This window comes from Antechinus flavipes, chromosome 1 (genome assembly GCF_016432865.1).
Source record: "Antechinus flavipes isolate AdamAnt ecotype Samford, QLD, Australia chromosome 1, AdamAnt_v2, whole genome shotgun sequence".
NCBI classification, from domain to species: Eukaryota; Metazoa; Chordata; class Mammalia; order Dasyuromorphia; family Dasyuridae; genus Antechinus; species Antechinus flavipes.
Window position 1 is genome coordinate 154,367,469 of NC_067398.1, and position 27,987 is coordinate 154,395,455.

General features: G+C 33.7%; 1 protein-coding gene across 1 annotated transcript in view; it reads left to right on the forward strand.

The window, feature by feature from the left end:
• The window catches only part of SLC30A5 (solute carrier family 30 member 5), a 50,722-nt gene extending 25,396 nt beyond the window's left edge, over window positions 1-25,326 (forward strand). The window contains exons 11-16 of the mRNA XM_051991637.1: window positions 968-1,125; window positions 2,986-3,115; window positions 11,876-12,107; window positions 14,503-14,729; window positions 16,546-16,674; window positions 22,181-25,326. Of these exons, the coding sequence (XP_051847597.1) occupies window positions 968-1,125; window positions 2,986-3,115; window positions 11,876-12,107; window positions 14,503-14,729; window positions 16,546-16,674; window positions 22,181-22,351 (1,047 nt within the window). The 3' untranslated portion in view covers window positions 22,352-25,326. The remainder of the gene's footprint in view (window positions 1-967; window positions 1,126-2,985; window positions 3,116-11,875; window positions 12,108-14,502; window positions 14,730-16,545; window positions 16,675-22,180) is intronic.
• Window positions 25,327-27,987: the final 2,661 nt, after the last annotated feature.

Genomic DNA, 27,987 nt, shown 5'->3' on the forward strand with positions numbered 1-27,987 from the left:
TGGGAGTTTCTCTGTACCATCAGAACCAAAGGTCTAGTCCTAATCCTCTATCTTTATTCAATTATCAAGGTCCATGCATTCTAGGTGACAGGATTAATGTTCTCATAGTGCCCAACTTTGTGCCTTGCACATAATAGATATGATAAAATACATACATACATATGCACTTACAACCATATCCTTTCACAATATAGTTCACATTCCTTTGAATTAGATCTTCCTTTTTCTATCTTCTGAGTTAGTGAATGATGCAATTATAATTGTTAAATATGACATAAGAGTGGTTTAATAATTGCACTCAGTGGCTCTATAGTTACATTTATTTGTAGGTTTCCTCTAATGATGGAGTTCAAAATCAATTCTAGCCTTTTCGTTCTGAGAGTTGCAATTTAAGATTTGAACCCTCATGGATAGAGAGTTAATAACTCCAGAACTAAAAAAGAAGAACCAAGTTGTCTGTGAGACCATGGACAAGTCACCTAACAACTTGGTATTCTAAACAATTCTCAAGTCTAGAAGTTGCAGAAAAGGAACCAGTCTATATTAGTAGAAGGAATTTTATTTATTCAGGGATCCCATATACCAACAAAATCACAAGTTCATTTCTTATCCTTACATACTATAATATTTCTTTTGAACCTAATAACTCTGTAAGATATAATAGATGTTGTTTTCTATTCAGATCTTACAAATGAAGAAACTGGATCCTAGAGAAAGTAGTCATTTGACCAAAGTCACCCAGCTAGTGTCAGAGGTGAGATTTGGTTCTAGGTATACCCTAACTTCAAGTCCATTATACTTTCCACCATGCTGCCACACATTTAAAGAAGCAAAGTTAGATCATACGAGGTAGAGTCATAAAGTAAGGGTTGTATAAGTAGTTTGAAAGTACTTCTTATGTAATTCTAAGAAAATTAAATAAAACTAGTGTTTTATTATATTTTATTATCCAAATTGTTGTTTTTAGGTTTTTACTTTTGTGGAATTATTCTATGGAGTGCTGACCAACAGCCTAGGTCTAATATCAGATGGATTCCATATGCTCTTTGATTGTTCTGCTTTAGTTATGGGACTTTTTGCAGCTCTAGTGAGTAGATGGAAAGCAACCCGTATTTTTTCCTATGGGTAAGTACTTGAATTTGAATTATCACTATGTTACTGGTGTTAGATGACAATGATTAATTGTTTTTGTTTTTGTTTTGTTTTGTTTTGCTGAGGCAGTTGGGGTTAAATGACTTGCCCAAGGTCACACAGCTAGGGAGTCTGAGGCCAGACTTAAATTCTCAAGTTCTCCTGACTTCAGGCTGGTGCTCTATCCACTGCACCACTTAGCTGCCCTGACAATCATTAGTTTTAAACAGAAAAATCCATCGTGAAAAGTGGATTCATACATCTTAGTATAATGTAGAAATGTTTTCAGATCATTTTTCTTTCACCAGTAAATCTAAAGCCATAGGACTTAAATTTTAACTGATTGCTTTACTTTAGCAGATTGCCCTATAAAGAAGGGACTATCAGAGTGACTTTACATAAACATAGTAAAATAGAAAAAAGGTTTGGTTTTTTTTTTTATTATAGGAAAAAGTACTTAATTCTCTGAGTGCTTAAAACTATTTTAACTGATAGCAGATCTAATTTCCATTTGTTTGAAAAAAGAGTAGAGAATGAAAAAGCAAATCTTCATTGGTAAAGAGTTGATAAGTTTCACATTTGCCACTGCTAATAACAGTCTTTGTAGCCCAGCTAGATGTTGGTGACTTTAGAATCGAGTTTTTCAACTGGATCAACTCTTAACTTCATTTGCCCCATTCTCTCCTTTGGATCCCCAAAATTCAGGGTTAAAACTATAGATTTGACTTATGACAGTGATATCCTGTTTATGATTTAATATATTATTATGCTTGAATGCTACTCATCAAGCATTTGTAGTTTTACCATTGTTTTTGAGCTTTTGGCTTCACTTATTTTTTTTTTAATATATGGAAAAGAAACTAGAAAAGTTTTGAGAGAAACAATAAGAACTAATAAAAGGATGGCAAACTAGATGAAAGCTGGTGAAAAGAATTCACATGGTTTAACCTAGAAAAGGAGAGCATGGGAAGTTTCTTTTGGACTAGTTTCAAGTTATTAAAGAGGTATTTGAGGAAGGATGCTAACTCATTATCTTCTTAGAAAGTTAAACGACAAGATGGACTTAAGAGTTTGGGTAAACAGAAAGACATCTTGATTTCTCAAGTAAAAATAATCATTAGATTAGACCCGGGGTCCTCAAGCTACAGCCACAGGCCAAATGCAGCAACTGAGGACCTTTATCTCCCTCACCTAGGGCTATGAAGTTTCTTTATTTAAAGACCCACAAAACAAAGTTTTTGTTTTTACTATAGTCCGACCTTCCAACAGTCTGAGGGACAGCGAACTGGCCCCCTATTTAAAAAGTTTGAGAACCCCTGGATTAGACCATCAAAAAACACTCTGGAATTATTCCTGGAGAGTGTTGAAAACAGGATCCATAACTACAAGAGGCAAGACAAATTAACTTCTTAAAATTCTTTCCTGCTGTGAATCTGAAAATCTTAGGCTTTCACATACAACAAAACTGGTATACAATACAATAAGTACAATGAAACACATATTAAGTAGTATGTACAAATCAGTGTTTTACAAGATGATACCATTTTTGATATTCAGGAAAGTTTTCAAGATTTGAAATTGTTGAGTAGAAGGGAATGCAATTTCATTGAGAAAGTAGGTATAAAGTATTTTTAAAACCTTGGGTTTTTTTCCATTCTCATTAATTGTAAACTATGGAAATTTGTATAAGCCTAGCATTTTCCATTTTAGTTTCTACATTTGTCAGTATAAAAATATTGTTGAAGCTTTAAAAGAAAAATGCATTAAAATATTATCAATTATTTGCATTATTAAAATTTCTCTTATTTCTTAGTCCTCTCCTTAAAAAAAAAAAAATGTTCTGTTCTCTTTCAGATATGGCAGAATAGAAATTCTCTCTGGTTTTATTAATGGACTTTTTTTGATGGTAATAGCTTTTTTTTTGTTTGTGGAGTCAGTGGCTAGATTGATAGATCCTCCAGAATTAGATACGTACATGTTAGCGGTAAGTATTTTTAATTTACATCTGAATTCCTGTTTGCGTAATCATTAAAATTTTTTCCATGCTAAAACCAAAACGTAACAGTCATTGAGGTGAAAATAATCTGTTTTTACTGATGTGGTTTTTTTATATTAGCATGTATTCATAACTTTTTAAAGTAATATTTCTTTGCTTAAATATTTGAGTTTGCAAAATAGTAAAATAAATGAACCTTTAGGCAGTACTTTATTTTTCTGACTTAATAAATCTGTATTTTAAACATATTTTCATTATATTACTTCATTTGACCCATGATTTAATTTGAATGAGTATGCAGTAGTACCAAAGGGTTTATTTTTGTGTCTCTCTCCAAGAGAATCTAACCAAAGACCTTTCCTCCTTTCTATGGCTCCTTATAATATTTTATGCACATTAGTGCAATTTTGAGACTATTTCTTGCTAAATCATCCAAGGAATAAGAGCTATAAAGATCTAGCCAGAAAACATTCTTCACTTCATTTTTTTCCTGGTTGATTATTAACAGATCTATTGTAAATATGAGGCAGTACCATTTTATTCTTGGTATTGATGCAATTAATATTATATCATCAGCATATGAATGCAGTGAAAGAACCTTGTCATTTTATAGGGATTCATTTTTTCATCTTTAGTATGACCATGGCAAAAACCTTTGGTAATGTACCTAAAAAACATACAATTTTGTTTTATGCCTCATTTGATATAATCAAAAGATAATTGTACAGAATCATCTTTATGAATCTCTTAAGGAATTTCTTATTATTTGTATAGCAGACATTTATATTATTGAAGACAGTAATTGTAGCTACATTTCACTCCTTTGTCATCAGTAATCAACAAACAATGAACAGTGGAGTCTTGTAATACCGTACAGTCACTTTGTGACTTTGAAGATGTGACACATGACTTGCCTCTTCCTTCTTTAGATTTTCATCAAGAATACCTTTAATAAACAATTTTCACACAGATTTTAGAAAAATGAAAAAAATAGGCATATATGGGTTAATAACACAATGGCTTCTTTGATGCCTTTTTTCTTGATGATGTGGGGAGTAATATTACCTTTTTTTTTCTTTTTGGGAGGTATTTTCCTCTCTTGGAGCTGTCTAATCACTCCTTTCCTTGCTTTAAATTATTTCATTTATAAGACAGACTTCTTCTTCATATACTTGCTTGAGTTCAGCTACTCTTCCCAGTTTCATCTCTTCAGTTTCATTCCCTACACAGGTGTGAAGAGTATAAGTATTCTTCTCTCACTGATGCTTATAATATCACTGATGATTTGCCAGCTATAAAAATATTTTGCATCTGCCAATCTTTTCCAAATATTATTTGTAGATGTTTTTGGACTGGATCTAGCTAAGTTGAATCTCCTGACAACCTTTCTGCAGATTTGTCTTCAACTTTAAAGTTTTTCATCATTTTGTAAAGCAATACCATGTGTGATTTTCTGCGAGCCTTGTTTACAGTGTTTTGCAAATGGTCTTCTGTTTTAAATTGGCATTACCCTTAGCTAACAGTTCTTTCTGATTGACAAAGAGATCTGGTTTTGTTGCCTGAGTAATTTCTGGGTTCCTTTGGCCTTCTTACTGCAACAACTATTTTCCATCACTTAAGATTCTCTTATGAACAGTGACCTTAAACAAGTTACTTAACCACTTAATGCCTTAGGAACTTAAAGAGCCTATGAACTATAAAACAAGTTGTTGATCTGCTTTGATAGAGGGAGTTTTTTCTCATTAAGAGGAACCAGAACCTAAATGTAAGAAATTACAGGTCTAGTTTAAAAGGGCCAGGGTATTTTGTGTTAATAGCTTCTTATGTTGTCTCTTCATTTTAATCACTGTGAAAACATGCTCATATCCATTTCAGTCTGTTTCTATTTGTCATCCTTCTAGTTCCAGCTATAGATGCCATATTGTTGAATTGATCTGGCTTAGTTAGATCTCACTCCTCACTTTCTATAGGCTGTCTTCTAATTTGATACTGATTTTGACTTAAGCCATGACTGCATTGACTGTCAATGACTGATTGAATAGAGTTGATTCTTAAATGAATTTTTTTGTTAGTAATGAATAATTTGCTTTTTATTATGATATAATCAGTTTGGGGCTTTGTGGTAATTTTTGATATTCAATGTATGCAGCTCTCTTCTAGCTCTCTTCATTAAAAAAAAATTCATAATATATAGGAATAAGGCTTCTGATAATGTTCTAGTCTTCTTTGTCTTTTTTTCTTAGATCCTCATACTTATCCCAAGTATTTCTTTTCCAGTCATCACTGTGACAAATAATAGTTGGAGACCAAAAAAAACAACACACAACTAATACATTGAAAATGTCTGAAAACATGTATATCATGTAATACCTGTAAAAAGTGCAGCTACAAATATTTTAGCATAGATAGGAACTTCTTGTCAGTGGCTTCTTTTTGGCATAAGTATAGTAATGAAGTCTCTGATTTAAAGAGAATGGGCATTTTAATCACTTTATATGAATATGTTTGCTAAAATGATTGTATTGATCAGAGTAGCCAAGTCTTAAGTTGTTCACCATTATAGCATTATTGTTGGTGTGCACAATGATCTCCTAGTTCTTTTCTTTTTTTTTTTTTAATATTTTGTTTTATTTTATAATAACTTTATATTGACAGAATCCAAGCCAGGGTAATTTTTTTACAACATTATCCCTTACACTCGCTTCTGTTCCAATTTTTCCCTTCCCTCCCTCCACCCTCCCTAGATGACAAGCAGTCCTATATATGTTAGATATGTTGCAGTGTATCCTAGATACAATATATGTTTGCAGAACCGAGCAGTTCTCTTGTTGCACAGGGAGAATTGGATTCAGAAGGTAAAAAACAACTTGGAAAGAAAAACAAAAATGCAAATAGTTCACATTCATTTCCCAGTGTTCTTTCTTTGGGTGTAGCTGCTTCTGTCCATCATTTATCAATTGAAACTGAGTCTTTGTCAAAGAAATCCACTTCCATCAGAATATATCCTCATACAATATCGTTGCCGAAGTGTAAAGTGATCTCTTGGTTCTGCTCATTTCACTTAGCATCAGTTCATGTAAGTCTCTCCAAGCCTCTCTGTATTCATCCTGCTGGTCATTTCTTACAGAACAATAATATTCCATAACATTCATATACCACAATTTACCCAGCCATTCTCCAATTGATGGGCATCCATTCAATTTCCAGTTTCTAGACACTACAAACAGGGCTGCCACAAACATTTTGGCACATATAGGTCCCTTTCCCTTCTTTAATATTTCTTTAATATTTAATATAAGCCCAATAGAAACACTGCTGGATCAAAAGGTATGCACAATTTGATAACTTTTTGGGCATAATTCCAGATTGCTCTCCAGAATGGTTGGATTTGTTCACAGTTCCTCCACCAATGCATCAGTGTCCCAGTTTTCCCACATCCCCTCCAACATTCATCATTATTTTTTCCTGTCATCTTAGCCAATCTGACAGGTGTGTAGTGGTATCTCAGAGTTGTCTTAATTTGCATTTCTCTGATCAATAATGATTTGGAACACTCTTTCATATGAGTGGTAATAGTTTCAATTTCATCATCTGAGAATTGTCTGTTCATATCCTTTGACCATTTATCATTTGGAGAACGGCTTGATTTCTTATAAATTTGAGTCAGTTCTCTATATATTTTGGAAATGAGGCCTTTATCAGAACCTTTAACTGTGAAGATGTTTTCCCAGTTTGTTGCTTCCCTTCTAATCTTGTTTGCATTAGTTTTGTTTGTACAAAGGCTTTTTAATTTGATGTAATCAAAATTTTCTATTTTGTGATCGGTAATAGTCTCTAGTTCATCTTTGGTCACAAATTTCTTTCTCCTCCACAAGTCTGAGAGATAAACTATCCTATGTTCCTCTAATTTATTTATAATCTCGTTCTTTATGCCTAGGTCATGGACCCATTTTGATCTTATCTTGGTATATGGTGTTAAGTGTGGGTCCATGCCTAATTTCTGCCATACTAATTTCCAATTATCCCAGCAGTTTTTATCAAATAATGAATTCTTATCCCAGAAGTTAGGGTCTTTGGGTTTGTCAAACACTAGATTGCTATAGTTGACTATTCTGTCTTGTGAACCTAACCTTTTTCACTGATCCACTAATCTATTTCTTAGCCAATACCAAATGGTTTTGGTGACTGCTGCTTTATAATATAATTTTAGATCAGGTACAGCTAGGCCACCTTCATTTGATTTTTTTTTTCATTAATTCCCTTGAGATTCTCGACTTTTTATTGTTCCATATGAATTTTGTTGTTATTTTTTCTAGATCATTAAAATATTTTTCCTTTTTCACTTCCCTGCCTCTACCCACCAGAATCGTCATTTCCTATACAACACATCAGGACTTGCACAAAGAGTAGGAGGGGGCCATTCTTTCTCAAAGCTTGTATATTAATAGAGTATGGTCCAATTACTATTTAGCTTCATGTGCTTGGGACCTCAGTGCATCAACTCAGGCCTCAGCCCATTACATCTCCCGCTTTCTTTTGTTTTTGAACACAGGTGTTTCAAATATATATATACATATATATATTTTCTTGGAAGTCTGGTATAGCACTAAATAAATAGATTAGTTTAGGGAGTATTGTCATCTTTATTATATTCGCTCGGACTATCCAAGAGCACTTAATATTTTTCCACTTATTTAAGTCTGACTTTATTTGTGTGGAAACTTTTTTGTAATTTTGCTCATATAATTCCTGACTTTCCTTTGGTAGATAGATTCCCAAATATTTTATGCTATCAACAGTTATTCTGAATGGAATTTCTCTTTGTATCTCTTGCTGTTGGATTTTGTTGGTGATGTATAAAAATGCTGAGGATTTATGGGGATTTGTTTTGTGTCCAGCTACTTTGCTAAAATTATGAATTATTTCTAATAGCTTTTTAATAGAATCTCTGGGGTTCTCTAGGTATACCATCATATCATCTGCAAAGAGTGATAGTTTGGTTTCCTCATTGCCTACTCTAATTCCTTTAATATCTTTCTCGACTCTTATTGCAGAGGCTAGTGTTTCTAATACAATATTGAATAATAATGGTGATAGTGGGCAACCTTGCTTCACTCCAGATCTTACTGGAAAAGATTGCAGTTTTTCCCCATTGCATATGATGCTTACTGATGGTTTTAAATATATGCTCCTGACTATTTTAAGGAAAAGTCCATTTATTCCTATGCTCTCAAGTGTTTTTATCAGGAATGGATGTTGGATTTTATCAAATGTTTTTTCTGCATCTATTGAGATGATCATATGGTTTTTGTTTGTTTGGTTATTGATATAGTCAATTATGCTAATAGTTTTCCTAATATTGAACCAGCCCTGCATTCCTGGTATAAATCCTACTTGGTCATAGTATATTATCCTGGGGATGATTTTCTGTAATCTTTTTGCTAATATTTTATTTAAGATTTTAGCATCAATATTCATTAGGGAGATTGGTCTATAATTTTCTTTCTCTGATTTCAACCTACCTGGTTTAAGTATCAGTACCATGTCTGTGTCATAAAAGGAGTTTGGTAGGGCTCCTTCAATCCTAGTTCTTTTCATGTTGCATCAGTTCATATAGATTTCACGATATTGTTTAGAAACCAATCCCCCCATCCCTTGTCATTTCTTTGAACATAATTGTATTCCATCACAATCATATGCCACAACTTCTTTAGCTGTTCCCATTAATGAACATCCCTTCAATTTCCAGTTCTTTCTTGAGTTTTTGCGGTCATAGACTGCAAGTCATTTGCTTTTCATGACCCCATTTAGGGTTTTCTTGGCAACTACTGGAGTGGTTTGCCATTTTCTTCTTCAGCTCATTTACAGTGAGGAAACTGAGGCATAGGGATTAACTGATTTATCCAGAGTTATATAAGCAACTAAGCGCCAGGGCCAGATGTGAACTCAGAAAGATTAGTCTTCTTGACTTTAGGCCTAGTACTCTACTTTGACACCTTCAATTCGCAAAAAGGAGCTCCTGTATATATTTTGTATATATTTAAGAAATGCAGCTTTTATCAGAGGAACTTGCTGTAATGTTTTTTGATACTTGTCATTGTCTATGGCACCTTTTAGCCTTGTAGTTTCCTTGTTTCCTTGTTTGTCTCCTTTAAATAGGTCTTTTTTTGCTTTTACTTTCTCTGAGACCATGATTGTCATTCCTGTCTTTTTTACTTTTAAGCTGAAGCATATTAGATTCTATTATTCTAATCTTTGTATATGTTTCCATTTTTAAGTGTCTCTTGTGAATCTTTGGATTCTGGTTTCTAATCCATTCTACTATCTACTTCCATTTTATGCACCTCTTCATTCCATTATCTTCTGTTTCTTTCTCACTTTTTCTTTTTATCTTGTCCCTCCTAAAAGGCTATTTTGCTTCTAATTAATTGCCTTCCTTAATCCATCCTCATACCACTCCACCTACCCCTTCTCTTATTCCTTTTCCCTCTTTTTTTTTCTGTTCTGGGTAAGTTACATTTCCATATACAACTAAGACAGAGAAAAAAATCCTTCTTTGAAACAATTCCTATGAGAATAAGGTTCAAGCCTTACCTGCCACCACCCACCCCCGTTTTTCCCCTCTAATGTAAAAGCTCTTCCTGCATGTTTTTATCGACTCATACTCATGTCCTCTCTGTAACTTCCTTTTAACTACTCTAATAATGATAAAGTATCATCTTCCCATATAGATAAGATTGTAAATAGCTTGACTTTTTTGAATCCCTATGTTTATTCTTTCATACTTACCTTTTTATGCTTCTCTTGAGTCTGTTTGAATGTCAGGTTTTCTGTTCAGCTTTAGTCTTTTCATCGAAAATGCTTGAAACTCCTCAATATCAATATTTTCTCCTGAAGGATTATACTTAATTTTGCTAGGTATGTTATAGGAATTTTCATTTTAAGATCTCTTTCAGGAGGGGATTGGTAGATTCTTTTTTTTTCTATTTTGCCCTCCAGATTAAATTTTTAGGCACAGATTTCTTTAATAATTTCTTGAAATTTGATGCCTGGCCCATTTCTTTGATCATGACTTTCAGGTGGTCCAATAATTCTTAATTTAGAGTCTTGATCTGTTTTCTAGGTAATTGGCTTTTTTAATGAGACAATTTACATTTTCTTCAATTGTTTAAATCTTTGTTTTATTGTTTCTTGATATCTTATGGCATCATTAGCATTCAGTTCAATGCCCAATTCTAATTTTTAAGGAATTATTTTTTTCAGTGAACTTTTGTATCTCTTTTTCCATTTGACCAATTCTTCTTTCTAAGGAGTTCTTTTCTTCAGTGAATTTTTGTGCTTCTTAAACCATTAAACCAATTCTAATTTTTTTAAGGTATTGTTTTCTTTTTTGCGTATGTGTGCCTCATTTACCAAGCTATTAATTCTCTTTTCATAATTTTCTTACATCATTCCCATTACTTTTCCAATTTTTCTCTACCCTGCTTATCTATGTAACTGTTCTAATAATTCTTTTTGACCAATAAACATTTTTCTTTGAGGCTTTGTAGCTGTTTTCACACCGTTCTCTTCTTTGAGTTTGTATTGACCTTCCTTGGCACCATAGTTGTTTGTTATGGTCAGATTCTTTTGTTTTTGTTGTTTGCTCATTTTTCCAGCCAAGTTCTTGACTTAGAACTTCATGTCAAAATTGGGTCCTCCTCACCTGAGGGTAGGGTGGCAAACTTAAGGTTTTTTTATGCTGCCATTTTCAGAATTAATTGTGAAGATCTGCAAGTTTTTGGTGCTTCCAAGGTAGGAAAGGTGTGGACTCTGTTCTCCTGCTCTGTTCTCTGGTATTTACCCAGTAAGGTCTCCTGCAGCACATAGTAATACTCCTCTTTGTTCCTTTCGTCCCAGAAACTGCAGTCCAGAACCATATGTGAGCAATTGAGTTTCCTATCTGCATCAGGTTTACTAAGTAATCTCTTTATGAGCGTTTGTCCGTTCTCCTCCTCACTGCTATGCTGAGAACGTGCAAAGCAGTTGCGGCTGCTTTTGCCATCCCTATGTGTGGGCTCCCAGCAGACTTCCACCACATCTCTTGTCCCTGTTTCAGACTTGTCCTGTCTATCTCTTAAATTTTATTAGGCTAGGGAAAGATCTCACACTCACGTTTTTTGTCTCTGCCAATCCAAAATTTAATTTTAAAGTTGTTTGGAGAAGGATGTTGGGAAAAGTTCAGCTAGGTGTCTGCATCTAATCTTCCATCTTGGGTTTATCCTCTGTAACTAGTTTTCCAATAAACATCCAAGAAAATTTAAGCAGTTCTGATTGTTCATTATTCAGGAACATATTTTGTTTAAGATAGCATAAATATTATTGCCATAGGAGTATGTAGTGTGATTTAGGAGGCAGCATTTTAGGTTCTTTTTAGAACTAATTTAATAACATTTATTTATATGTAAAACTTTGCCAAATGTGAAATGTTTTTATTCATTGAAGTAGTTAAGCAGGAACTTCTATGACATTTTCAAGGTCATTTCTCTATTGCTTTATGTTACAAAAGTTATAAAATACCATTTTATCAAAATTTTGGTTTCTTTCTAATTTGGGTTTACCATCTCCAAGATGGATTTTAATGAGATCTTACTGTAAATATTTTTTATACTATTAACCAAAAAAAAAAAAAAAAACAAAGTAAACATTTATAACCATGTATGATGGGGAAAATAGTGAAGTTATATTTTCTTTTCTTCCTTTTAATAGCCTGTCTCAGTTGGAGGACTGATAGTAAACCTTATTGGTGTCTGTGCCTTTAGCCATGCCCATGGCCACGTCCATGGAGGTTCTCAAGGAGGCTGTCACTCACATGATCACAGCCATTCACACCATGGCCACAGTCATGGGCACAATCATTCTCACAGCGATCATGGACACAGTCATAGCCATGGACATTCCCATGGACCTTCAGGAGGAGGCATGAATGCTAACATGAGAGGTAAGTGTTGTCTAGATATTCTATAAATAATGATGTTTAGTAAACTAGTGAATTAATTGTAGAAATAAAGGATATCCTGGAATATGCCCACCAAAACTCCCTATTCAGAAAAATACACATTCTACCAGGAGAGATCCTCTGGACAAAGAACACACAGTAGAAGCTTTTTGAGTCTTTTTTTTTTTTTTAAATAACTTTTTATTGATAGAACCCATGCCAGGGTAATTTTTTACAGCATTATCCCTTGCATTCACTTCTGTTCTGATTTTTCCCCTCCCTCCCTCCACCCCCTCCCCCAGATGGCAAGCAGTCCTTTACATGTTGAATAGGTTACAGTATAACCTAGATACAATATATGTGTGCAGAACCGAACAGTTTTCTTGTTGCGCAGGGAGAATTGAATTCAGAAGGTATAAATAACCCGGGAAAAAAAACAAAAATGCAAGCAGTTTATATTCATTTCCCAGTGTTCTTTCTCTGGGTGTAGCTGTTTCTGTCCATCTTTGATCAATTAAGGCTCTCTTTATCGAAGAGATCCACTTCTATCAGAATATATCCTCAAACAGTATCGTTGTTGAGGTATATAATGATTTCCTGGTTCTGCTCGTTTCACTTAGCATCAGTTCATGTAAGTCTCACCAGTCCTCTCTGTATTCATCCTGCTGGTCATTCTTGGAAAAGTTCTAATAATGGCATGCAAAATCTCAAAGCTCTTTATGAGAGAAGAGTTGAAATATTATGACATACAAAATTGCTCAGGAATGCCCTCCCTCTTGTGGAAGACCATTGTGCTTTCTGTAAGGTTTTTTTAAAAGAGGTGTCATTGCATTAGAAGGCATTAATCAGGTTATGTTACAACAAGATTCTAGAGTCCAAGTAATATAATGGATATGTTTTTCAGAGAAAGAAAGGGGAAAAGCTCCAAGTAATTGCCAGACACTGTGCTAAGCATTTTGAAAACACTGAGAAGAAGGAGTTGTTATCCACATTTTACACATAGGGCAACTGAGGTGGCAGCAGTTACTGGCTTGCCCAAGGATACATAGGTAGTAAATATCAGTGGTCAAATAGGCGCTCAGAGCCCAACTGAGCCACCTACCTAGAAAGCTAATGAAAAGCTGAGTACCAATGCCTAACACACAGGGGGTGGGATAAGAGATGAAACTAACAGAAAGAAATCATATCAAATCTTCTCTTAGGGAGGCAGGCCAGAAGAGAAGAATTTAAAATTGGTTGGCCAGTATCAGATATTGCAGAGAGATCAAGGAGGAGAAGCATTAAAATCATTCTCAGCAGAAATTCTCAAGCCATTCTATGCTTATAATATAATTAGTAAGAATTCCATGACAGAATTATCCTTAAAATAGCAAATGGAAACTAGGATGGGATATAATGAGAAATAGATAGCTTTGGAATCAGAAACACCTCGGGTTAATGCCTGCTTCTGACATATCCTAGCTGTGTGACCATAGGCAAGCCATTTAATCTCTCCATGTGCCATTCATTAAGACTCTGAAATTATAAGTGATTTCCTCTTCTACATATGTAAAGAGTTTCTACCCTGGGAGTTCATTTCATCAGTGAAATCACAGAAGTGTATGTGATAAAATTATATACTAAACCTAGCTATGTGACCCTGGGCAAGTCACTTAACCCCAATTGCCTGGGGAGAGGGGTAATTATATGCTAAAAGTACTTGTTTGATGCTTTTAAAGTATCATAATAGGCTGAATTGTCTCGGTTCTGCTTCAGAATTTCCACAAGTCCTTTTTATCCCAGAAATAATATGTGTATCTGCACATTTCCCACTCCTATAGTATCTATATATTGTGACATTATAATTCAAACATCAAGAATATTCAGTTACCATTTTAGTGTAGGAAAATTCTATTTCTGTTAAGCTATTTATCTGTTGTTCAATGTGTTCAATTAAATTCATAATCACATCTTGGAATTAATAGTGAATTTAAAGTTAGAGTAATGAAATTAAGAAATCCTACGGAGAAAAATAATATATTTATTTAGGTTTCATATGAATATTTAACATGATTGAGAAGAAGAAAGAAGTGTAAAAGTACATAGGTGCAGGAAATAACTAGGAAAAGTAAATTAATTGAATGACTTCTTTCTAATTTTAAAATAATTTTTATTACAAATGTACAGCCATTTTCATAGTAGCAGACTTTTATTCTTGCCACTATGAAGATGGCTATGTATCATATAATTTGGCCATATAAATGCATAGGTGTTTAAGCATCTTACTATATGTATGAAATTCTTGAAAGTATTTAGATTCTATTTATGCCCTATAAGTGATTTGGATAAGTGTATATATACATGTGTATATGTAAGTGTGTGTGTGTGTGTGTTTAAACTTATTTGTTTTTATTTACAGGTGTGTTTTTACATATATTGGCAGACACACTTGGCAGTATTGGTGTGATTGTATCCACAATTCTTATAGAACAATTTGGATGGTTCTTTGCTGATCCTCTCTGCTCTCTTTTTATTGCTGTATTAATTTTTCTCAGTGTTATTCCACTGATTAAAGATGCCTGTCAAGTGCTACTTCTGAGGTTGCCACCAGAAAATGAAAAAGAGATAAATATTGCACTAGAAAAGGTAGGCTTTGAACTTCTACATGTTGTGTGTGTTTACTCAAATTTTTCTTTGTATTTTAACACAGAACAACCTCTATCAAAATAAAGAAAACATTATCGTTTGGTTTCTAGAACCATTATTGTATACTGCATTAATCGAGGTTCTTTAGCCTTTCAGTGTTTTTCATTTAGATTTTTTGAGGGTTTTTGTATAAATTATTCTCCTGATTCAATTCACTTCATTCTCTCTCGATCTATATAAGTCTTTCCAGGTTTCTCTGAAACTATCCCTTTATAATATCTTATGGCTCAATTACGTTCATATACCATAATTGTTCAACCATTTCCCATTTGATGAATATCCTCTTTTTTTATATATCTAAGAGTTCCTGCTTTTTTCTTCTATCTTTTTTGATTGTAGGCTAATTGTGACATAGCTGGGTCAAGGATATACACAGTTTAATAACCTTGAGGATGTAGCTCTAAATTGCTTTCCAAATGGCAGGACCGGTTCACAGCTCCACCAATAGTCATTTCCTTTTCCTTGGATATTTAAACTATGGCAATTTAGAGATGATCACTTGTGAAACATAAACAGGGGTTAACAAGATGGCAAGTAATACAGAATTGGTCATTTTAACCATAAATGTGAACGGGGTAAACTCCCCCATAAAGAGGAAGTGATTAGCAGAATGGATTAAAAGCTAGAATCCTACAATATGTTGTTTACAGGAAACACACCTGAAACAGGGAGATACATGCAGGTTAAAGGTAAAAGGTTGGAGCAAAATCTACTGTGCTTCAGGTGAAGTCAAAAAAGCAGGGGTAGCCATCCTGATCTCAGATCAAGCTAAAGCAAAAATTGATCTAATTAAAAGAGATAAGGAAGGACACTATATCTTACTAAAGGGTAGCATGGATAATGAAGCAATATCAATATTAAACATATATGCACCAAGTGGTGTAGCATTTAAATTCTTAAAAGAGAAATTAAGAGAGCTGCAAAAAGAAATAGACAGCAAAACTATAATAGTGGGAGATCTCAACCTTGTACTCTCAGAATTAGATAAATCAAACCACAAAATAAATAAGAAAGAAGTCAGAGAGGTAAATAGAATACTAGAAAAGTTAGATATGATAGATCTCCGGAGAAAATGTAATGGAGACAGAAAGGAGTACACTTTCTTTTCAGCAGTTCATGGAACCTATTCAAAAATTGACCATATATTAGGACATAAAAACCTCAAACTCAAATGCAGTAAGGCAGAAATAGTAAATGCATCCTTTTCAGACCACGATGCAATGAAAAGTACATTCAACAAAAAGCCAGGGGAAAATAGACCAAAAAAATAATTGGAAACTAAATAATCTCATACTAAAGAATGATTGGGTGAAACAGCAAATCATAGACATAATTAATAACTTCACCCAAGTAAACGATAATAATGAGATGATCGTTTCTGAAAGTAGAATATTTTCTCTGTTTTTCCTCTTACCTAATAATCAATGAATCTTTTAGCAGCATCATATTTTGATCTGAAGCTATTTCTATGCAGATTTTTCCTACATATATTTATATTAGTAAAGGTGTAGACACTGCAAATGAATGATGAATATTTTTGAAAAAAATTTTGCATAGAATTGTAAAAGTACAGCATGTCCATATTGTATGTGTGAATTGGAAGAAGGGTATGGAGCTATTAATTAGGTCAAAGTATATTGCATAGCCTAGTGTTTAGGAGTACGGTGGAGTGTATTTTGGTGTAGGGTCTATCTAGTTGCCAATATTGTGTGTCATATTTTTATATCACTATCTTTTTTTTTTTCCACTTGGGCAGATTCAAAAAATTGAAGGTTTAATATCCTACAGAGATCCCCATTTTTGGCGTCATTCTGCCAATGTTGTTGCTGGTACAATTCATATACAGGTGATGTCAGATGTTCTGGAACAACGGATTGTACAACAGGTATGACATTTTAAGAACTATTAAAGACATTTAAAAGAAGAAGCAAAGAAAAAACTCTGAACTACTTCTGATCACATAATTTATACAATTCAGAAGCTGTTGACAATCCTTTCTCTGAGAGTTTTATCAAGAAACTGTTCTGCATGAATAAACCAAATATACTAAAAAATATGTTCCTTCTTTGTTGAAAGTAGAGTGAATTGGGTCATGGGCAGCTTCTAGGAGGTGATATGCCTATCTAGAGTAGTTGACTAAACACAGGCTTTAACACTGTTATTGGGCACAATAATATGTCTTTTTTTTTAATTTAATACCCCATGCATAGAAATTGTTAGGCTAAATGACACTTTCAGCAAAGAAGTAGCTATTAAAGCTATACTTTTTGTTAGTCTACCTGCCATCAACCATTAAAATCAGACTGTTTCTTAGTGGTTTATTTATGAATACACTATTAAATAGGTGACAATCATAAGCACAAATCCTTAAAATTTAAAATAATTAGTTGTTTTAATCTGAGAAATAGATTAGAACAGTTAGAATTTTTATACATTTTAATCAGCAGATGTTTTTGATGTTTAACCATGAAAGGTATTTTTCCATCCTTACCTTCCCACATCCTATCCCATCCCTACTCCCAAATAAAAATATCCAGAATTCCTTCTTTGGTGTATATTTCTATTGACTATGTCAGTTATTCTTTGGAACATATTCTATTAGATTAGTAGCAGTAAGTGTATGTGAATTCTTTACATAAACTTTAAAAAATACCAAAATCTTCTCTTCCTCTTAGAATTAATCTATTGGTCCAACTATCAATAAAATACTCAAGTATAGTGAAAAGATATATTTGTACTTATCCATTCATCTACTTTCACTCATTCCCTATTGCTATCATGGACTACTTTGTTAGATGATAAGCCAGAGTGACAGGAAGAATTAATGGTTAAAAAGTACACTGGCATTATCTGAATATTGTTCTAACCCTAAATGCTATATTTTCCATGCCAGTAAAAACTTAACTGTCCTATATCTTATCTCAGGGCCAGACTCTGTGTCCCCCAAGATGACACTTGGGTAATTTGGCATGCTGATGCTTATAAGAGAAAGCTAGAGGCCCTTCCAGTGTTCCTCTCTTTTCCATCTAATCCAAAGGAGTGATTCTAGTGATAAAAGTTTCAGACCAGGTAGGAGGGAAGAGGGGGGCACTGACACTTTTGCATAATAGGTTTTTTAGTAGTTGAATCTTTGGCCCTCTTCAAAACACATTGTTAGCTACCTATTTTGACTCTACTCCTGTTTTAGTAAACTCAACTTCATGATTGATTATAACTAATTGAATAAACAGTTAATTCAATGTCTTTCCATCAGACAGTAAACATTAAAAAGCACCTGCTTTGTTCCAGGCACTATGCTAAATGCTAGGGATACCAAGAAAGCCAGAAGATAGTCCCTACACTCAGACAGCCCCCAGTTTATTGGAAGACAACATGCAAAAAAACTATGTCAAACAAGCTATTTACAGAAGAAATTGGAGCTGATAACAGAGGGAAAGCTTTAGAATTAAGGCTTCTTATGGAAGGTGGGATTTTTAGCTGTAAGTTGAAGGAAGTCAAAGGAACCCAGGAAACAGAGGGGAGAAGGGAGAACATTCTAGCACGGGGAACAGTCAGTGAAAATGGCGTCAGGAGATCGAGGAATTTGTGCATAGAACAGCAGGGAGGCCAGAGGCACCCCAAGAGATGCAAAATGTTAGAAGTCTAGAAAGAATGAGCATGGAGGGCTACATTATAAAGAGCTCTGAATCTCAAAAAAGAATTTTATATTTGGTCTTGGATATGATCAAGATTCAATAGAGTTTGTTAATTAGGAGCATGACATTGTCAGATCACTGCTTTAGGAAGTTCACTTTGACAGCCGGATAGAGGATGCACTGCTATTGCGAGAAATCGTGGCATGGAGGCCAACCAACAGCTCTTGCAGAGTCAAGATAGGAACCCTGCACCAAAGTCAGAGAAAAAAGAAAGGTATATATGAAAATAAAATCAGCCAGCCTTTGGAACAAATTGGATATGGATGGATGGTGTTTGTGAGAGAGGAGTCATAGATGGGTGTCCGAGAGGGTTAGTGGTACCCTTAGAAGTAATAGGGAAGTTTGAAAGAGGGAACACTTCTCAACATCTTTTAAGTTTAAGATGTCTCTGGAACATCCAGTTTGAGATGTACTTTAGATAGTTGTAAAATGAATCTGAAGAGAAGGAAAGAGGATAGGATTGGCTGCATAAGGAGATTTAGACATCATCAACATAGAGGTGGTAATTGAATCCATCGATGGATGAATTTAGCATTGAATACAAGAGGTAATTTTGGTTGTCAGTGGGCTCAATGCTGATAGACATGAGAAAAGACTAAAAGAAGTATGAGACAAAACTCTCGTTTAAAGAAATTCACCACCTTATTGGAAGTTGAGAATTATATACATGAAACAATTCAAACATATTAGTATATCAAGTAGGGAAAAAAATGTAAGAGGCTCAAATTTGTATCTGGCTGTGTGACTTTGGGCAATTTGTTTCATATTTTGTTAGCTTCATTTTCCTTATCTATAATAGTGAGAGAGTCAGACCTACTTAAAGACACCTACATTTTATATTCTTAGCTGACATGCAATACATAATAACATTCCATTCACATAGAGGTTAGATTTCTCTAGCTTTAGCTTTCTAAAACAATCATAAACCTTAGAAATAAATTTTATAAGGGCTTTACCATTACTAAAGTAGTAGTCACCCTCCAAAATGACACAAAAGTAGTCACTTTAGTGGAGAAACATTTCATTTTTATATGTCATTCATGTGAATGTCATGAAAGTCATACCTGGCTTTCTAATAGATTAAAAGCAAATTAGGTGATGATAATAGCAAGAAGTAACAGTTGATAGTAGGAGAATGAGACAAAATATGAACTGAAGACATAAGAAATGAAACCAACATTCTGAATGCACTTAACACAGAGGTGAGGATTTCACTTCATTTGACGTTCATAATGTTAATATTGTTGTCAAAATATAAGTTTAAATTATATACTAATATATTCAGAGGTATGTTGTGTTTCAGAGATTTCCATTCAGTGTGGCTAAAGCATTTCAAAAGTTAATGTTTAGAGGGATGAAATTTCATTTATCTGGACAGTTCACTCCAATCTTGTTAGATAAGGCTTAATAGTGACAGAGGGCTAAATTTATTGTGAACTAGTGTAATGACAATGTATAGTTTAGAAAGTCTGTGTCTGGAGCATGAGTTGGCTGACTACGGTTCTTGATGTGTGCCTATTTGTGATTTGCACTGTTGGAAGTTGATAACAGACTCCCTTCCACATGTATCACTGGGATTTCTCTATATACATGGACCTAGATGTTTTGCTTGAATTAATATTAATTGTAATGAGTCAGATTTTGACTGGTAAGGTTTTTTTTCCCTTTCAGTTCAGCAAGTACAGACAGACAGAGAGGTGGGGGGTGGGGGTAGAGGGGTGGGAGGATGTAGTGGCTACAAGATACCTTTACTGCTTTCCTGAGACTTTTACTTGAGGGATCCACAAGTAGTAGACAGAAGTAGAAGAAAGGACATGAATAAAAGGCTAACATTGGGCATCTACTAGGAATAGTGAGATTTCTCATTAAGATGGAAAGTAAAGTACAAGAAGGGAAGCAGTAAGCATGTATTCCTGGGAATTTGAACTTGACTCAGCTTGAAAGCCCTTGAAGTGTTTTGAGCCATGACCTGACAGCACACAAGAAAAATTAGCTATTGAACAGTGTGAGGATAGAATTAGAGTTGGAAGGTAAGGGTGGGCAGGCTTTTGAGGAGGGTCAGAGGACCTGAGGTTCGATCCCAACTACCTGTGATTTAAGTCACTTAACTTCCTTAGATCTCTGTTTTCTCATCTATAAAAATGGAGAGTTGGAACACAAGATCTCTACAATCCCTTCCAGCTCTATGGTACTATGGACATCAATCTCTGTGTCAGTAGTGATGCCTCTCTTAAAAGTAGACATCAAAAGGAATAACAGGTTTTGGAGGAAAGATAGTAAGTTTTTGATGATAGTGAAACACTCAAGTGGAGGTGTACTAAGGAAAGTGGAAGTGTTATATCTACTGATAGGAGACTTATCTGCAGGAAAGTAAGAGCTAAAGCTGTGGGAATAAATGAAATTGCCAAGAGAAAAAAAAAAAAGAGGAGTTAGGAGTAATTTTAAGGTAATATCTGCTTTAATGAGGTTGTTAGAAAAAACAAAGGTAGGAGAAAAGGAAGAGGAGTGTGGAATCTTGAAATCCAAGGGAAGAGGAACTCTCCAGAAGTAGGGGCAGTGGCCACTGGTCAGAGAACTCAAAGAAGGTGAGCTTGGAAAAAGAGCAGTAACTCCCTTTTGAGAGCATCAGTTCAGTACAGTGCTGAGGAAGTGGAGGCATCGATAAATGTTAACTACTTTTTCAAAAAAGTTGGTTCGTGAAAAGAGAGAGAGAGAGAGATGAGATGGTAACTAATTGGAGTAGCAGAGTCAAGGAAATAATACTCTTTTAGAACTGAGCAGGTGTGTAGATAAATAGAAAAAACTAGTAGAGAAGAAAATGAATATATGAAGAAAAGGAAAGAGTAGTAGTAGTTAGAATAGAGACCTGTAAAAGATGAGAAAGGGTGGTTTTAAGGGCTTGGATGGATCTATATAGTCTTAATAACTCTTATTCTAAGATAAAAAAGATAAAGAATGGATATACGAAATTTTATGGAGGTCTAATATTATCACCCATTCTTTGTTATTTAAACAATTTTAATAATATATTTTGATTTTACCTCACCTACATTTCCCTCCTAAGGAGCTATCCTTTAATAAGAATAAAAAACTAGGGGAAGAAGACAAGCTCCAAAATACTAATCAATTTGTCATCAGAACTCTGGGGTGCTGGGAAATCTTATTTTTTCTTCGGGTCCAGCTTAGTCATAATTTAACAGCATTCAGTTTCAGTTGGTTTTTGTTTGTTTGTTTGCATTGTTATAGTCATTGTGTATAGTGTTTACGTTCTACTTATTTGACTGTGTCAGTTTGTCAAATTTCTAAATATAACTATCTATTATCTCACCACAAAAAGTTACTTTTTTAAAAAACTTAGCCTAGAGGCAGCTAGGTGGCACAGTGAATAGAACACTAGCCCTGAAGTCAGGAGGACCTGAGTTCAAATTTGGCCTCAGACACTTAACACTTCCTAGCTGTGTCACCCTGGGCAAGTCATTTAACCCTAATTGCCTCAGCAAAAAAAAAAAAAGAAAAAGAAAAATTAGCCTAAAAGTTCCTAAGTTATTTTAACTCAAGGCAGGAAAGGAGGAGAGAGAGCTGGGGAAGAATTGACTGAATTTCAAAACAACTGCTATAGTCTAAAAGATTTTAAAAGGCTTAACCATGACTTAATTTTATTTGTTAAATTTGATAATTTCTTATAATCATGATCAGGTCACAGGAGTACTTAAAGATGCTGGAGTGAACAACCTGACAGTCCAGGTGGAAAAAGAGGCTTATTTTCAACACATGTCTGGCCTCAGTACAGGATTTCATGATGTCCTTGCTATGACAAAACAGATGGAATCCATGAAATACTACAAAGATGGCACCTACATCATGTGACAAGATGATTTACCTGTTGCTTATGAATAATGAAGATTAAATGACTTACTATTGGTAATATTGAGGGGAAATGCACATAAATGTACAGAAATATAGTGTACTGTATTTGAATTTTTTAAAGCTCAGTCCTACTGGATCAAGATGTTTTTCTAAAGGAATTTTTGAAGTGGACTGATTGTATATGTGAAACATTGATTGTATATGTGAATAATGACAATTTGAATTACTATACTTTGTGTTTATTAAAAAGAAATCTTACTGTGTGTGTTAGCACAATGTATCATATGTTCTTGGGGATGTACAAACAAATTTTTCATGTTCAATTAGAGAAAAATAGAAATGATGTGTCATAGTAAGTCTGAAATTGCTTCTGTGTGCTTATTTTTCTGTCATATTTGCCTTTGTAAATATGTGTTTACACATTTATTATAAGGATTCAAGTGAAAGTTTGAACTTTGACTCGTAATTTTTTTTGCAAAGTCTAAGCAAAATGAAATAGGTATTAAAGTTCTATATTTATGAGTTTTCTGTACATAAGACTTCCTTCTAAATATATTTTTAATACATCCAGCAAATTTTGTGTTGCCATTTTACATTTATGTCCAAATTGCTTGATTTGAGAGATACTTGATAGCTTCCAATTCAAAACAAGAAATGAGAATTAGGAAATCATACAGTTAGAGAATTCTTTAAAATTAGTTAGATAAACTAGTTTAATTTTTAGCAATAATTGCAAATCAATAGTTATTTAGATATAAAACAGGCACTAAATTTTTTTGTTACCCATTGATCCCTCTCTTTTACAGTAGAATCTCCTTTTCTTGTTAGCTAAAATGGCAGGTTTCTCCTCAGTAAGTAGTATTTATTGTAGTTAACACATATGCACATTGGCTGTCAGTATGTTTTGTTATTCACTTGTTCCAATTGTGTCCATCTCTTTGTGACCCCATTTGGCATTTTCTTGGCAGAGAGACTGAAGCAGTTTACCATTTCCCTCTGCAGCTCATTTTACAGATGAGGAAACTGAGACAAACAGGGTGACGTGACTTGCCCAGGATCACACAGCTAGTAAGTGTCTGAGCCCGCATTTGAACTCATCTTCCTGATGCCAGTCCAGTTACTCTAGCTATCCAATATACCACCCACCTGTCCTTAAAAAAGAGAACAAGGAGAAGGGAGAGAATGGAAATTAGGAAGATAGGAAAAAAAGGAAAGATTGTTGTTCAGTAATGTCTAACTTCCTGACCCCATGAAACATAGCATGACAATATTGTACATGGAATTGTCTTGACAAGGAGCCTGGAGCAGTTTCTTCTTCAGTGGATTAAGGCAAACAAGTTAAGTAACTTGCCCAAGTTCACACAGTTAATAAGTATATGAGGTCCAATTTGAATTCAGCTCTATCTACTGAACCATGCCTATATAGAAAACCAAAAAAAATTGTTTTGCCCTTTATTATTGTCAGTTCATTTTGATAATTCAATCAGATAACTCAATGTTCTTTCTGGAACATTTAAACTATTTCCTTTGATTCGGTATTGGAAAAAAAGCAACTTTAAAAATCATTCCATTTCAAGTGCCTCTTTTTAGAGGAGGGAACCAAGGTTCTGAGACCCACAGCTGAGGCTTAGCCTCAGGTTCTGTGACTTCAATTTCAGTTTTCTTTTCCACTACTTGGAAGTTTAAAGTAGTCAATTTTGTACTAAAAACAGGCAAAAAAAATTTTATAAAACATACCCGTAGAGTTAAGTCATTTTAACTTTAGCTATATTATCACCTACATGATTCTGTTTAATTTTGTTTTTCATATTTCTCTTAAATTGCTTGTCTGAGAAGGCTCAGCAAAAGTTATTCTTGGATATTGTTAAAAGATAAAATTATATGAAAACCAAAAAAATTCAATATTTGCAAAAAAGATTTTTACTAGCTATCATTCCACTCCTATGAGGTTTTTTCCTTACCAAGGAATTTTCATTATTAGATATTTTCATTCTGAGACCATTCTCTCTTACTTATCTTATATATTGTTTTATATTATGTTTTTAATAATGTTCAGGTTAGTTTGAGTCATTTAATATTTGTTTCCTCTTTTTTGCATGTACCTTGAGATGGTATTTTCACCTTAATCTTTGGATAGTAAGAAAAATGGGATTTTCTTTTGAATTTAAATTTAATTTATATTAATTATATATATCATATATATAATTTATACAATTATGGAAATTTAAATTCGTATTTTAAGCTTTTAAAAGTATTAATGGATGGAGTTCAATAAATACTACAGCATCTTAAATATTGAAGTTTATAAAAAATTTTAAGCACCTATTCTTACTCCCTGTGATCTCAAATAAAATCAATGCATATGGTACATTTGGCTTACATCATTAGTTATTTTCATATTTTATTATCTGTTGAACCCTAAGTATCCATTTCAAATTTTTAAATATATGTTCAAGAAAACTTTTAAAACCCTATTTCAAAATAAATTTGAAATATATTTTCAAATATTTGAAATAAATCATATTTTGAAATGTTATCACAAATAATCAATTTTTCAATTTTAATTGGATCAAAATTTTAAAGCTAGAGACAATGGTGCATTGTGATTAAAGAGTTAGCCTTCCAGTAAGGAGGTCCACTGTTAACCTATCACTGCCACATACTAGCCATGTGACCCTGAGCAAATAGCTCTTAAAGCTTTTTTCAGAGAAGGTGCTAAGCAGCATGGGTAAAAAGCAGTTTCCTCATGTGGAAGTTCCTTCTCAGTGAAATCAGTCTAGTCTCTAACCCAATTGTAAAAAGAATCTACCCTCCTTCTTACCTGCTTTGTGTTAAATTAATGTTTTCTGCAGATCTGGACAGTGATCAATGTCACTAATCAATAGCAATATGTTATTAAAGAGCTGTTTTTTTAAACTGTGATAGTATAAAGGTTTTTTAGTGCAATAATTTGCAAATAAAGATTATGAATTATTGCTTTTGGGTGTTAAACTGAGTTTCAACTATGAAATTACTAATGATCATTTCATTTACATGTTAGTTTTTCATGATAAAGATTTCTAGTAAGTTATGTATAATTAAGCCAGAAGGATAATAATTAAAATTTGAGTTTATTTTTTCATAAAATTTTAACATAACATTGATTGTTGGAAGGTTTTGTTTAAAGAATAGATTTTGAAGAATGAATTACCTCAGTTCCTTGCTCATATTGTTAAGTGCAACATATTATCTTACATGGTTTTTTAAGTTCAAATATTTTTAAAAATTAATGTTTCTAATGAGTAAACATGCCAATTTGTTACTCTTGCTTGATAAGTATACATGAGTTTCGTTTCTTTTCAGATTCAGCAGTCAAAATAATTTTTATCATTTTTAGGACTTTTCTTAATATATGAAGAATTATATAATTAAAGAAAATTCAAAATTGCATAGTAAACTAGACTTCACACATGAAATTTCTTGAATATATCTTATATTTCAGTTCTTATTTTGTCAGTGTGAAAACTCACCTGGATCCAGATTTCAGTTTCTCTTTAAGCAGTCTTTGAACTGTATGCAAAAAGTAAAGAAGTTGTCAGGATTGGTTTTATCATATGCCCAATGACAAAAGAAAATTGTAAAGTTCTCTATTTTGGTTTCCTTGGGGTCTCTGGGAGCAGTCTTCCTTTCAGTTCAGTAATCACTATAAGTGCAACTAGGGATTAAAGTCCAAATCCTTTATTGTCTCTTTCCAAGTCTTATCTTCTTTCCTGGGGCCCAGTTAGCTTTCTTATATAGTCCTTTATTATCCTTTATTATCTCCTTTCTGGGGCTGGGCAGCTTTCTGGAGAACCTTTCAGTCTGGCCTTGATTTTAGTGGGGAAGTGCAGGAGTCCAGGCCAAAGATCGAATTAAATTTCTCCTCTTGGTTCTGAGAACTTAAGCTCCTGCTTCCAGTCCTTCTCTTCGAATTCTCTCTGAATCTTCCTAGCTGAGGTTTCTAGCTTATATGCTCCACATTGAGTACAAACCAATCATTATATCACTAGGAAACCATTATTTGTTGTAGGGTTAAATCAGTGCTAAACTAGATTTAACCATAAAAATTCAATTCCACCTTAATACTTTGTAAGCATCCTTTGTTTCAAGTTCAGAGTTCTGGCCCATAACAAAAATGATCATCATTTATTCATGTGACCATCTTCTGTTGAGGTGCTCAAAGTGAGTATTTGTAAAAAGACCATCCTAAAAGCAATTGTAGCTTATACACAAATCTTTTGTAGAAAATGAAAAATTTTGTAACTCCCAATCAATTTAACATATATTGGATACTCAGTGTCTTCAGTGCAAAAATAACAATTCGTGAGGAATACTGTGGGAAAATTGATCAGGAATAAGGAATGACATTTTATTTTTTAAAAAATTAAGAATTATATTCTTTAAATCTGCCATAACTTTAGAGGTAGGAATAATTTTGTATCCTACTTTCTAATATTTAAACCTTCATTTCCGTCTCTTTTTTTATTATTATTTTTTGAGACTGGTCACCCTATGTTGCCCAGGCTGGAAAAGCAACAGCTTATTCATAGTCCTGATTCTATTGCTTATTGGAACAGAAGCTCTGATCTACTCTGATTCCAATCTGTTCCAGTTGTCTCTCTATTGGACTCATCATATCAGGTACAAATACCTGATTGGCTTTGGGTGACTGTAGCTCTCAAAATTCTCAACTTTAGTGATCTATCAGCCTCTGCTCCTCAATAGCAATGGTTATAAGTGAATGACAGTATGCCTAGCTTCTTTTGCTATTATTGCTAGTATTTCTTATATATATTGTCAATAAACAGTGGCGAAAATAGTCAAAAAAAATCTGCCATGACCATTTTTATAAATAACTTGATCAAATTACTTGTACTAGTTGCAAAAATAAAAAATGAGTGAGGTCACTACACTATATGTGCCCATATAACATAAGAATGGCATAGTATAACATTTAATAACATCAAGAAAAATCTGTTAAAATATATTTTAACAGAAGAGGTGTTACTGGCGTGAGACTTCTTCATAAATCATCTCTTTTTATGCAAACTATTGACTTGTTAATCCAAAGGTCAAAATTATACAAAGCCAAAAAGAAAACAAAAATGATAAAGATATGACATAATTAAAACCAACTTTTATCTTGGCCTAGTCATACAAGTTAATTGATCACAATGAATAAAACAAGTACAAATTATTCAGTACAATAAATTAGATAAAGAGTTTTGAAGCACATAAATGACTTTCCTTAACAAGGAGATCAAAAAATGTGAGAGATGGCAACAATGGTTTGGAATACAAACTTGTTTGTAAAACATTACAGAAAGGATCATGGAAGGTTATGAACAGTACTGACTCATAAAAGAGAGAAGCAGTGTAAAGTCAAGTCTAGAGCCAAATATGTCCAGTCATCCTGAAGACATCTAAGAATGAAAGTAGGAGGACAGAAAGCACAAACAAAAAAAAAGGAAAAGACCTACAAATATTTTTGTAGCAAAATTTTTCACTATTCCTGTAAAGTTAGCACCCTCATTTTCTTAACACACGAAGTGGATATGCTTGATAGAAGATAGAAATTGCACTTGTGAGGACAGAAGTTGGGAAATAGCTGAATTAGA